At 38.4% G+C, this 14,417-nt stretch overlaps 1 protein-coding gene across 2 annotated transcripts in view; it reads right to left on the bottom strand.

Moving 5' to 3' along the window:
* rab11fip4b (RAB11 family interacting protein 4 (class II) b) overlaps nucleotides 1-13,545 on the bottom strand; it is a 73,016-nt gene extending 59,471 nt beyond the window's left edge. The window contains exons 1-3 of one of the 2 annotated variants that reach the window (XM_033624523.2): nucleotides 13,318-13,545; nucleotides 4,779-4,866; nucleotides 1,312-1,391 (exon numbers count right to left, since the gene is read on the bottom strand). In XM_033624523.2, the coding sequence (XP_033480414.1) occupies nucleotides 1,312-1,391; nucleotides 4,779-4,866; nucleotides 13,318-13,470 (321 nt within the window). In that variant the 5' untranslated portion in view covers nucleotides 13,471-13,545. The remainder of the gene's footprint in view (nucleotides 1-1,311; nucleotides 1,392-4,778; nucleotides 4,867-13,317) is intronic. The other variant, XM_078165058.1, reaches the window with a different exon arrangement.
* Between the last annotated feature and the right edge of the window lie 872 nt (nucleotides 13,546-14,417).

Here is a 14,417-nt window from a genome sequence, read left to right as displayed (position 1 = left end):
CAACTATGAAGTGGAGCTGACGTTTATTTGACTTTGTTGCTATGCAAAGTACCCATGTTATTACTGCCAGGGGGAGTGGTATTGTACAAAGTATTAAATTTCCCAAGAGATAGTCTCAGGAATTTATGAAATATGTGTCACATGTAACGCCTAGGGATCTCAGTTAGACTGTGATGTAACAAACTAATTATCGCAGCTTACCAAGAGGTCACATGAGTCAGACAAAAGACTGTGGCCATAAGAACAACTACTACATCTGTAAAAACTTTCCATCTGGAAAACCCTTAAGATGATTTGGAAAATCTGTTTATAATTTGTGAAATCTTGAAAGTAAACAGCTAACATACAAGTGAATAAGTGTGTAAGTGATCTTGACATACTATTTGTCCCTCCACTGCGCATCTTCAATTGAACACTACCACCAAGTGGACAAACGGGTGAAGTACAAGTTGCACTCAAAAATTATTGCACAACAGTTTTGTTAAATGAATTAAACTCCCCACAAGACAATCTTATATTGAGGGTTGTTGAGGGTGAACATTTAGCACATTTTCTTCTACTTATTTGCACATTGATAACTGAAAGTTTTAGTCATTTTTTGTATGTAAACCTATGGTATAACCCACACACTGTAAAAAGGGGACTCTCCTCAAACAACTGCTCACATGTGCACAACAGGACTGTAAAACTAAAACAGTGGGAGTCACAGGGAAGCTGCAAAGTCCTTTTTGTAGTTTCTTGCTGTACTACAATTAACCACTTGCTGATATTCATCTATATATACACACACACAGTATATCCAGCTAGGTCTGGGCAATAAAGAGAAAATCAAATCTCACTATATTTTTTACCAAATACCTCGATATCCATATTACAGTGATGTTGCGGGGTTGACTATTAGTGTTTACCAAAACATTTGTGCTATGAGATTTGATAAATAGTCATCAGTAGTGTATATATAATGACTAAGTGGGGAAAGGCAAATAATAGAACAACTACAACAGTCTGGTAAGTTCAGAAAATGAACCAGCAAAAGACCACACTTACCCAAACATGATACCCAAAATCTAAGACGATTTCTAGTCTCACATTATGATATCAATATCATATCAATATAATGCCCAGCTTATATCCAGCATTCAGAGATATGTACAATGATTTAACATTATCGTTTTAATGTAGGATAGTGGGAGAGTGTCAGAGACTGGCAGTTGAGAAAAAAAGTTGTTGGGGTTGATAAATTTCAGTTCAACTCAGTTGGACACTTATTATACATGCACACACACAGACTCAGGCACTTTAAAAACTTACCCAATAGCAACTCTTAGCCATCTCATATGGCCTTGTGGTGAACCGTGCCCCACTTTTCTTTTTAAGGATCCCAACATAACCTGCAAAGAAAAAAAGCATGCATGACTCATCTCAGTCCGTCTGAGATTCTGCAGAGCAATCATTTCCTATCCAGTCTGCTAAAAGTAAAGGTGCTGCTAAATACACAGCTTATGTTAAGAAAAAAAAAACACTGGTGTATTGTGTGTTGTATTTTCACTAAGGATATTTAACTGCCGTTCTTGTCTTTGTGGTGTTAAGTGATGTAATCTTTGCAGTTTTCATCTAATGTTATTCACCTGAACACCATAATTTTTATTTACTTTCAAAAGAGAAATTTTAAAAAGGGAAGAAAGTGGAAACTGTCACATTAGTTTTGATTTTCAACACAACAATGTTCTGCAAACCTATCAAAAGCCACAACAACCAGACTCTCCTGTGTGGTTTAGAGAAGTAGAGAAGAAGCTTCTCTGATGCTCCCAAACCATTTCAAAAGCAGCGGGTCAATATCAGCACAAAACCGCAAACACTCCCTGTGATAAAACTTTTAGGAGAGAGCAGATAAGTGGTGTAATTTATGAAGCCGATCTATTATTTAAGAACCCAAATCCGTTGAGAGAAACAGGAAAACAGTTGTGAAGTTGCACCAAGGGGAGGGCTTACAGTTGAAGTGAGGTAAAGGATGCAAGACTTTTTCCCACAAAAAGCACAATAAACTGATGTATGGGATAAAAACTTTTGCTTAAATCTGCAATAACTGTTTTCTTTTGGCTACATGAGGGCAGAGGGAACAAGTGAACACAATATTCACATGTTCTTCACCTTTTAAGTTGATATCTTAGGTGCTTATTCACACATCCAGCAGTTAAGGAGCAACATTACCATACATTTGGAGTCGTGTTTTTGTCCACCTGATGAATCTAAGTCCAATATTCACTCTCTTTTACTGCTCTTTTTGGTCTCTACCAACCCCTGAGGGAAATATCTGTCTCTTTAGCAGCTAAATGCTCCATTATGTTTCGCAGCTAGTCACTAACTGTGTGTGTCTGCTGTTTGGAGCTGAGCATGTAGGTACAAAGGGTTTTAAGAGCCTTTTTTAACTAAAAACAGCTGCCTGCTGCAGCTGGAAATTGTGCTGCCAGGATGGTGAGAGTGAACCAGAACAGTAAAGTTGTTAAACATTAGCTAAAACTTGCAATAAAGCTCAGTAAAAATGACGGGAGCTGCCAATTCAGTTAATAATTCTCCTCAGGTTGAGCACTACAATAAACTGTCATTCCAACTGCACTCTATTAGTGTACTTGATACCATTATAACAGAGAGACTTCATGGTGTTTCATAATGATATGCAGTACTGTGGTGAAATGGAAGTCTAATGGATGTCACCTTCTGTGTTGCTCACACATTTGGAAATAGATCATAAAGGTGCAGTCAGTGATTCTAATCTAATACACGCCATGGTGTGTCACATTTAGCAAATATCTCCTCACCTGTTCTGTTTGTGCACTGAATAGGGTGTGCCATATCATCACGTTCACGATAATACTGGTATATTCTTTAACAAGATATGAAAAATTCATATTGAGATACTTGAGATATTTCTGCTTGTTGACACACTGACGTCATATTGCTACCCATGGGAACAACAAATATGACTAAAAGCAAAATTACCGACTCTGCAGTGATTCCAAAAAGAGGAGCAGCGTCAGTATTGTGGAGTAAAATGTAGCGTCATCAGGCCTGGACTGAATGTTTTATAAACAGCCCCGGATTTCTCAGACTTTTGTAGCGAGTTAGCATGAATTACTCTCCCTGCAGAGGGAACTCATTCAGCAGCTCCTCTGGCAGCTGAACAGCATCTCTCCCTCTACTCTCTCACCGTGCACACACAGGAGTCGGTGTCGTCACATGATTAAACCTTTGGTAATGTAAACCTATGTGCCACTCACAACTCGACAAAAAACTACATATATGTGAATGTGCAATAGTTATCAAAGCATTAAAGCCTGTCACAGGTTACAGCGCGATGATTAGAGGAGAAATGGCAGAACATAAAGGTCCAGGTGGAAAAAAACCCCCAACCCCAATTTTGCTAAAAGAGAAGGAAATCGCCTGTTGATTTATTTATTTAGATCACAGGGTACTTTTTTTTTTTGCATTTGAGAGCTGTTTAAATGTGTAATTTGTGGTAGATTTTATTTTGTTGAACTATTAATATTATATACAGAATCTGAATCTCACTCTGAGTTACTGTTGTTGTTTACAAACTGAAGAAATGAGAGATCCTTTCTGTTTAGTTTTTATTGAATATTTGAAGGCAAACTGTTCATTTGTTTTGTTGCAATTCTGTTTTCTTAAATTAATAACACATTTTTTTTCTAATTTGTCATAATGTCAAGAATATTGTTATTGCAAATATATCCTGAAATATTGTGATATTATTTTAGGGCCATATTGCCTACCTCTAGCGCTGAAAAAAAAATTTGATTGTCATACAAAAAGTGGCTCAAACTGAGCCACACAACACCATTCCAGTCTTTCAGCAACAGGGGGTGTTAATGCTCATGCATAAGTCAGGGGAAAGGCCATGGATGTATAGAGAGGCAGTGAGAGTGAGAGGGACAGTAAATCTGGCACATGCCAACATGCTGAACTCCACACGGCATTGTCAACAATCTTTCTCCAGAAACGCCAACTCTACCTTTAACTGACAGTCGAGTGTTAAATGAACATCGTATCATTAATGCCAGGTCAATGCAATATAACTCAACAATGCAGAGCTAGGAACCCAAATGAGTTCCACTGTAGCTCAGTGGTAGCACCCCTGCTCTGTCCCTCTGTCCTCATTGGCCTGGGTCCACTGTAGTGGATAAGCTGACCTGGTTTTACAGAGACTCTCTGTCTGGGCAGAACACAAAGAGAACTGAACCCAGAGAGAGGAAATATGATGAGTGGGCATAATGATAACTTTATTCCACTTGGTGAAGCAGGGTAGCATTATTAGGGCTTCACTAGAGTCATACATATAAAACATAGTTACTCATCATTTATTTCCTTGAACTGTCTTCTCTTTTCTTATTCTTACTTTTTCTTACACTGTCTTGGTTTTATACACAAAATTTTTAATACCTGATTATTTTATGACTTGTTTTATTTTCCTGCCCCATGAAGCGCTTTGTAATGTGGATTTTGAAAAGTACTCTATAAATAATAATGATTATAGTAATGTAAAAGGGAGCAATACACTTACAGACTCAGCTGCTCCCTAAAATACAACCTGTGCAACCCTTAAATCTATTAAGTCAACACTGCAACTACATTCTCTACTACATTTCTTAATATGTTTCTGATATGACCTGCTAACGGTGATATTTACAGGCACACATGACCACCTAATGCCAGAGACAGTCATGCAAACGCCTACATTTCCTCAGGTGCCTCACTCTGACCTTTCATGGTGAGGACACCACGGCAGAAGTCTTTGAAGTTGATCCTCCCATGAGAATCGGGGTCCAGACATTTGGCCAACTTCTTCACCTGTGAAAAAGTACGGAGAAAACAGCATGGCTATCAGAGCACACTAACCACATTTCTGTTAATGCACAGTGAAATTAATCAAGGATGAGGTTTATTTGCTTCCTGTGTCAGTTAAAAAATAACACTTCTGTCTGTCTGTTTGAGGTCCTGTGGAGCAATCATCAGGGATCCATGATACTAAACCTGCATATGTTCAAAAATGACCAGTTACTTACAGCCCAGACAATACAAAATGTGCCCATGCATTGGTTAAGTTTATACCTTATACGTACATTTGAGATATTATTTTGTTGCATGAAAAGGGGGTTTTCTTTAAAAAAAAAAAAAAAACTTCATATTGCAAGAAAAGCCCAATTTTTGTTATAACATAAACAACCACTGCATTTCTTGGGTGTACCACTGGCTTAATAGAACCAAGCATTCATTGGTGTTCTTAGTAAGGCCTGTGCTTTTTTTGCTAAACCAACTCAAAATGTGTGCTGTGAAAAAATACTATAACCAGTATTAACACACAGTTATAGTATCATACTGGTGTCAGGATATTGAAAAAGTAACGTTTATCATCATCTTCATCCACCTCAACATGTATTTCCATGTGTGTGTATATAATTGTGTTGATGCAGGTCTGTGTCTCCCACTGCCACGGTAAACCAGTAGGTTTCCGAGCAAGAGGTGGCTGATAAGCACAAAGCAGTTAAATTTACATGACTCATCCTGTCTTTTCAACATTCTCGTTGCAGAGATGCAGTGCTGTAAAAGGGTTCATATCACCAGCCATATTAAGAATAACAGTGATAATTTGATACTCATAATATTCTATGATGCTGTATCCGTTCTCTCTTTTCATTATCAATGCAAGCAAAACCATGGCTTTTCAATTGCAGACTTCCCAGGCTGTAAAATAACTAATATCCATCAAAAAACAGACTGCCAGAAACTTTGTTTTCAAAATGTTGAAAAAAAACAACCAATATTCAAATTTTACCTCAAAGCTTCTACTATTCTAAGTCATGCAAACAAAAGGTCACACACGATGTTAAAAGATTATGCGCTTGCGGGATTATAACCAACAATAAATGTCTAAATGAAAACTGTTTACTGCTTTTATCATATTGAAAACAAAACAATGTTTACAGCCTCACTGTAATTTGCAATGTTTATAACACAGCACTTGAGCACTATAATGTAGGTATTTGGCCAAACAGCTATTACTGATGGTTTTGATATTCTTAGAGCCTTAGGAGTTCTAAATGTTAAGTTTATCTGGACAATGACAACAGAAAGAAGGTAACACAGTCATTAAAATCAACAATGTTTATCATCTTGGCAAATTCAAGGCAATCTGTCTATTAGATTAGGAGATACTGGATGTGCAAAACTGATATTATGGCCTGATGGTGGTGCACATATGTACAAAATGGACAGGAATCAGCCTCTGGGCACCCACTAAACTAATATTTTCTTGAGTAAGTAGAGTTTGTCCTCTTGTAATGGCCTCACCTGCTGCTTCCCACATAACTGATTTAAATGTCAGTAACTCTCCTGCACACACTTTCATTTTCTACAGTTACATACTTGATAATTCATTACTCCTCTGTTAAGATCTGACCACTGACATTGAACACCCGTCAGTTTATGGCTGTACATTAGTTTGGAGTTGTAGTGTACACATTTAGTTAACCTCTGTACAATCACACTTTAATTTGTCTTTAGACAGTGTTGGGGGTAGTAAACTACATGTAAGTAAACTAGTACCTAGTTTATCTACATTTTGCAGTAGCTTGCTGGTACTTCAAATACATACATACTACTTTTTAATCAATTTTGTGTAGTGAACTACTGAAACTAAAAACAAGCCATAAAAGAAAAGGAATAATTTTTCATATTTATTCTACCATTCCTTTAACCCCTTTTGACCAGCCCTGTTGCCTTTTTTTCTCCCTCCTGACCGCTGTGAAGACATGCCCAGGCAGTGCGTTCATCAGAAAGAATATGTTAAACTAAACTTCAATATAGGCAGGCGTCTCACTGATGGACATTGTAGACAGATGTAAAGCTGTCATTCCTTGCACTTTCCCATGAATAATGTTTTTTTCCCCTTATTTTAATGTGTAACAATAGGCACTTTTTGTTTTTGCAATAAACTCATTTGAGTGGCATTTGATTTCTTTGTATTATATGTTGTTACAATTTTGTGTCTATGGACACTGTCAATTTGATCTTTTTTGAGATCAAAGTAGTTTGAACTATTTATTCTCAGTAGCTCCAGTTAGCCAACCTGGATTTCACCCTAGAGTACCTTTGCTGCAGTTCAACTTCTTCCAGTGTGAAGTAAATGGTAGCTTGAAAAGCTATGCCTTCAAAGTAGCTTTCCCAACACTGTCTTTAGACAAGTTTGCCTTCAATCATTCATCATTTCTATTTCTTTGAGTTACCAGTGCTGAAAGTGCGGCTGTTGGTGGATGGATATCTTGTTAGACCTGAAGCAAAACATGCACCCTTCAAAGCAGAGCTGTTAAATACAGGAAGTGGCCAATTGGAATGTACCACGTGTCCACCACATCATGGGGGTGTCGGGTTTTATAGTTCACAGACTGTTTATTTCTTTAGAGTTGGTGTTGTGTTGGTTAATTACTGAATTAAATATATTAATGGATCATCTGTACTGTTTTTTAGTTTAGTGGGTAGTGTTTGTCTTTGTTACCCCATTCTTTCACAAATGGTCTGATCACTCATTACATATACTGTATGTTTCCCTGTTGTTTTTAGTTAGTTTAGTCAGATTTTGTCATGTTAGGTCACTTTAGTGTGTTCAGTTTATGTTGAGTAAGCATTGCTTGAGTTACCTTCTGTTTAGTTGACCCCCTTTATGAGCCCAGAACTTTGTTGCTCATTTTCTTTAATGTTTCTTTAATGTTTTGTTTAATGTAATAAAAGCCTTTTTTTTTTTTTGAAAACCCACCTGTGACTGCTCATGCCTGCCAGCTCATTCCCCTGCGCCTAATAATGACCAGCCTTGTCTCACAGAAAAGGACTTTCAGCCAGGAGACTGATGTTTGTGTCCCATGTGAAAACAAAAGTCAACGTAGCTACGTGACTACAGACTTTATGTAAGTACGCGAAGTTCTTTACAAAGGTAATTTATGTAAGTACATAACATTGTAACTTCCAAAAGTGCAGCCGTTGGTAGACGTACTTTCATTGCGTTGTTTTCGTGTTGCTGGCACATAATTTTAAGAAGTTTCGTGCCCACCACCACATAATGCGTAAAAGGTCGTGTCCATTTCATGTATTTCTGTCAGACTATGTTGTAATGACAGTCCATGAACGTGCAAGAGGTCACCAAAATCCTTAGGAAAAATTCCCCTGGGAACCATGATAATGTTGTGGAGTAATTTACATAGAAATTTGACTAGTAGCTGTATTCTTCAAAACAGACCTGCTGTCAAACAAATGGACAAAATGATATCGCCATCCTCAGGCCCTCACTGAGGCAGACATGATTACCATAAAAACAACTATAAATAACTTTTGACCTAAACCAAGACTGAAGGCAGTGGGCTGTTTATTTAAATGAACCAACAAACCTCATGTACAATATCACACATTTGTATAATTCAAGTGACCAAAACATGTCCAAGTACATGCACATCCTCCACCCACATCACATCACTGAAGAGGGCTGCTGCCTTTAAGCACTCTGCACCACGGCTGAATAATGCATTATTCTCTTTGCAAGCTACCCACAGCCATTTCTAATTTTAGCAAAGGTTTGTGACTAGATGGAAACAACTTCAGAGTTTTCCCAGGTTAAAAAAAAACTTGAGTGGGACCTTGATGCTCAAACTCTGAGAGGTAGAGACAGCACCATGACAAGAGTCAAAATAAGAAAAAAAACAGTGTGTCACTACATTTTTTTTTTTTTAAACATTTCCAGTTTTGCTAGTCTGGTCCAGTTTATGGGCTTAAACCAGCTTGATTTCATGTCAACCAGCTGTACTGGCATTTGTCATTATTACACTTTCTGCCAAATGAAAAAGTAGCCCACAGCAGCAACCTGTGCCGACAGCGTCACAGAAGCAGACAGAAAGCAGGAATAAAACACAAGGAGAAAATGATGATTCACTCTGTTCCAACCATCACAGTGCCTGCAGCGCAGTTTGAGCAAAGCGCTCTTGTTGCTGAATGACTTGCCGACATCTTGCCTCTGGCTGCCATAGTAGCCAGACCAGCTGTCTGTAGTGCTATGAGGCAGGTGAGGGTCATGTGTAGTTCCTCTAGATTCACAAAAATTCCCATGAGATTTCCTGTTCCATGTTTCAAGTGATCATTTTAACCCAAGCCATTACCTTTCATTTGCGCTAACCAAGAGTTTTTTGTGCCTAAACCAAACCAGACCTTGACCACAGCGTTGTCACACCATAAAATAGCAAGACATTGCTGTTGAAGCGGCTCACGCAAGTTTCACAAAACTTGATAAATATATTATGTTTGCTAATAAATGGAATAATGGAGCTACTAGTGTCTGACAGCCTATTAGGAAATGTACTGCCAAACAAAGGCCGGTGTTACACCAAATTCTGTGACCCATCAGATTCTGTGACCCAGCTCCTTATCCTTAACTTCCTAAACCTTAACCCCCACCACTAATGTGTCCATTAAATATACCTGTTTTTTGGGGCGACGTGACAAGATGGAGCACCTTATATACAGCCTGTTTAAGGAGGGAATATTGCATCATTAATCCGCCTCACTGTTCTGTAGGCTATAAAACATGTGAACACATAATGGGAGGGGCATTCTTGTTCTGCCATTTACCTGACAGTGGAGGTAGTAACAAAGCTGAGTGTCATTACGTTCAACCTGGGAGCGGCTGCTGAGTCAAGCCAAACACCCAGTGTTGAAATTTGGTACACCAGTTTGGTCTGGTGTTTGGCTTAATATCAAACCAGTTTTAAAATGTTTAGACCCACCCAATCCTATTGCCTGTTACTAGAACATATGGCACACACTCTGAGATAGGTCATGTCGAAACCTCATTACGATTACCCTGGCAACTGGGTCACTCAAAGTGCTGCTCATTAGAGCATTTTGAGGTGTTTTTAAATTGAGGTCAATAGAGGACTAAGATCAAGGTAACCTGTCTGTTTGGATGACACCCAGTTTTAAGAGATCTGTATAAGTCAGCTGTTCCTGTTCAAGAGTGCTGCCAGCCTAGTTTATTGTTTCTGACTTGTGCTTAAATTTTTTTATTTTTTTTGGGGCATTTTTTGCCTTTAATGGACAGGACAGTTAAGTGTGAAAGGGGGAGAGAGAAAGGGGATGACATGCAGCAAAAGGCCACAGGCTGGACTCGAACCCAGGCCCCTGCCGCAACAGCCTTGTACATGGGGCGCCTGCTCTACCACTAAGCCACCGATGCCCCACTTGTACTTAAATTTTAAGGACAAAGTGAAAGGGAAAGAAAAGAGGTCAGAGAAAAAAACGTAGGATTACGCTAGTGTGTGCACATTTGCATGTGTCTGTACGACTGGGAGAGTGTCACCTACTGTGTACAATACTAGGTCAGGTTGTCACGGAGCAGCCGGTGGGATTTGCCCATATAGGACAATGACATGAGAGGGTGATGTATGCAGGACGCTGCTTAATGCAGTGCATCAATTAAATAGCACAAACCAAACAGTAGGTGTAATTAGCATGTGTGTTTGTTTTTCTGTATACACAGTCTTATTTTAGTCACATTATAAAAGAACAGATTTTCTTTTTTGTGCAAATGCTGCATTATTTCCAATACAAACGTCAGATAATTGGATCATAAGAATGGGATTATCCTTTTTAAACAATGATTAACAATAATAAAAGGTCATACTAAGTATAAAATGTTTTGCATGATGCTGTATAGTATCAACTAATGTGTAGGTCCTTAGTTATGCATCCACTTATATAACCCATTTCCCAGGTCAGTGGAAGCTTCCCCGAGGAGCTAATCAGTGCCTCCACAATGTTCCTGCAGATGAACAACACAACACAGAGGAGCTAACCAGCTACAGAGTTCTGTTCAATTACCCTGACATGCAGCAAGACACAAGGGATGTCCACAGTGACACCTGCTCTGATAAAAAACATCTAACATATAACTCATAATATTGCTTATTCATTAAAAACTAAGCTCTTTGAGGTCAAATGAGTTACAAAAGATGACAGTATTTTCTACTTTGTTATGAAGGTAGATCTTTCATAATGATATGCTAAAAAAATATATCCACAGTCAGGCAAAGCAGCATCCTGAATCGCGGCTTATTGGACGTCAGAGTTTTTAAGTTTACATTTCCCAATAATAACAGATATAGACTGCAGTCTTTGTTTCTAAGCTTCATAGTAATTCAGTTTTAACAATAACATGGCAATACAACCACTCAGGGCTGAGGTAATATGGCGTTGCTTGACAGAGCAGCCTGTCCAACAGCCTATGAGCAGCAGTTTCTGAGAAAGAGCTCTCCTCTGCTGCTGTCCTGGTCCCTTTTCCAACAACAATCTTAATAAACCCTCATTGGCTTTCCTTCTACTCCAAAATACACTCATATACTGAAGTGCCAGTCCTGTTCAGTGCTGCCAGAAGCTGAAGCTGTTTCACAGATTGGGTGAGAGGCAGGGTGCACCCACACTCAACAGTCTAGATTTAAATACACGTCATGTACAAAATGCTAGGGACACATATCTTACTTACACCGGCTTACACTGAGGATTGCAGGGGCAAGTGGTGTAAGAGAAAAACTAAATAAATTATATATATATATAAATATATACAGTAGACCTACATCTTTGTATTTCATTCATTTCTTTGATGAATGCTAAATTCAAATTTTTGAAGTTAAGACTATTTTTAGCGATATAAACTTAAAAGTAACGGTGAAGACTTTAACACAAGCGATATTCACAGAGCCGTCACTTTCTGCTAAAAAGCCTGCATTAAAAAAGTAAAATAAAAACCCTACAGTATAAGGTAATGCAACAACGGCTAAGAGTCAGGGAGAATAAAACACTGAATTTGTCCAAAAAATGCCTAATAAGTAATAATAAAAACAAAACCAAAAAAAAACATCAGAAAAATCCTAAAAATATCAAGAAAACTCTGATGAAATATTCATGGGAAATAACTGGCTCAAAATTCATCCAAATCCCTTGTTTAACACAAACTTCCTGCAGTGTGTTCACTATTTGGGTTAATTATATAGTTTATTTTGAACTGCTATTGGTATGTACTGAATATAATATAAAATAGACCTATCCATAAAATATGTCACTTAGTAAGGGGGCGTCAGTTTACTGAATAACAAAAAAGGGTCCTTTAAGAAAAAATGTTGTGAACCACTGTTTTAGAGCTTAAAAATAGTATTATGATATATCAGCTGATAGCCTTTTTCTCTTAAAAAATATAACAAAATACAAACAAACATTTTCAACATAGATCCTGTAAATGTGGTTATTAAAAAACTGTTTCCAAGACACCAGGTTTTACCCTTGAATAAAAACTTGAGTGCTCTCTGCTTAACAGACTACAGTGACTGCAGACATATCTTTGGCATTTCTGTAGTTATTACTTATCACTTATCAGTCATATACACTAATTCCAATATTTCAGCAATAAGATATTATAAACAAATATATGGCCTATACTGTAGCTACTTATCTTCACACTGAGTTTCAGTCCTCTGCTGGGCCAGTTTGAACTATTCACATCTCAGTTTTCTCAGTAGTCACCTTGTTCTTATTCCTCTGGTTTATATGTCGGTTTCATCTCCTTTTTTTAATATTAGATTTTGTCAAATCAAACAGATTTTTTTCTACATGACTTCCCACTTCAGATCAGAAATGTGATGCCTCTACTATTCTGCACATGCAATTAAAATGTTGGAAAAATGTTAAAAGTGAATAGCATATTTCCACCAGACAGAGCGCCCAGCGAGCATTCAGAGTAACTCTCCTGCTCCAGTAAAACTTAACAACCATCATAAGTATTACACAGAAAACTTTCAGGTCAGCGAGGTAAAGGGTCATCAGGTTGTTTGGCTGGAGTGTCATATCTATTCCCACTGTTCCCTGAGAAACTAAAAATTTATTTTTGCTTTAGCTTCAACCTGCAGAACTTTCATTGTGTACCTCCTCTGCATCAGTCCGGTCCAGCTGAGCTCTTCACAATTAGCCTCTCATGTCAAAAAGTGAAACTTCACGTTACTTTCTTCATCATATATTACGTGTAAAATATTTTCGAGAGGTCAGATACAGTAGCCTGTACATTACAGATAATAATGAGGGCGCGGGCAAAGGCTAGCGTTATTATACTGTAACACCTGACCTCACTATAATGGCGGAGGGAGCCAATAGTTTGAGGGAAAAGAAAGGCTAGGCAAAAAATGTAAGCTACTAAATGTCCAAGATAGATGTTCTCACCTGTTCTGTTTGTCCAAACTGAGAACCCAACTGCACAAAGTGTTCAGGACGGATAAACCCGTCTGAGTCCTCGTCACACACGTCAAACACCTCTTTAAGTTTTCTCACAAATGTCAGCAGACGCTCCGGCTCAGGGATAAAGTCTTCACCCATGACTTTATTGTTTTATTCGTCTTTCTTTTTCCGGGTGCGTTACCCCGACTCTACAAAACACCATGCTGTTGGGAAACCGCTCGAGCTGCGAGCTCGTGGATGCTGCTGCTGCGCGCGAGAGGAGGAGTGATGCTCGACAGAGGACAAATCCCAACCCGGAAGTAGAGGGACGCACAGCAGTGGTTTCTCCATAACCACCAGACCGAGGCAGACAGTGTACAAGTTCACTTATTCCTCACCTCCCACTCAGTTTGTTATCACTTTTTCAGTTTCACTGAAGTGATTGTAAGGCATTCAATTGCTATAGCAACCAGTGTTGCTAATAATTTGTCATAATAAGACAGTAAAACAGAGGCTATTTATAAACTATATTAAACTTTGCCATGCTGTTACAAGACACCATAGCACAAGAAACATAATTTTACCTACAGGCCAAGATAGCTGCCCTTTGAGCTGTTGTTTGGCTCTGAGCCTTATGTCAGTAGAGGGGCAGACTGATTCCTCTCACTGTATCAGTTCCTCCAAGTTTATAAATGTAAATGTATCAAATCTTTCCAGTGTTGATACCTTTTTTTTCTGCAAAATATGATGACCTTGTTATAGTAGCCTACATGCACATTCAACAGCTAGTAGGCTACCTCCTGCCCCACACAACTCCTCTTCAATGCATTACCAGTCATCATGTATATGTTTACATTTATAAAGATTAAATATTTATTTTAATGCATTGATTTAGCATCCCACCTGTATGTAGGTAGGCTATGTGAGCTCTGTGAGCTCAACACGATGTTACAAAGATGTCGCTGACCAAGGATATGTTGTTCTTTGAAGGGGCAGGTAGCAGTAGCAGACATCAGACATCCCAGTTATTTCTGCAGCCTTGTGCTGCATTTATTGATGCTATCGAGCACAATTCTTCCTTCCTCTCGCTTCCTCTCCTCTACGTA

The sequence above is a fragment of the Epinephelus lanceolatus genome, chromosome 3, assembly GCF_041903045.1.
Source record: "Epinephelus lanceolatus isolate andai-2023 chromosome 3, ASM4190304v1, whole genome shotgun sequence".
NCBI classification, from domain to species: Eukaryota; Metazoa; Chordata; class Actinopteri; order Perciformes; family Serranidae; genus Epinephelus; species Epinephelus lanceolatus.
This window is presented reverse-complemented; position numbering and strand designations above follow the sequence as displayed.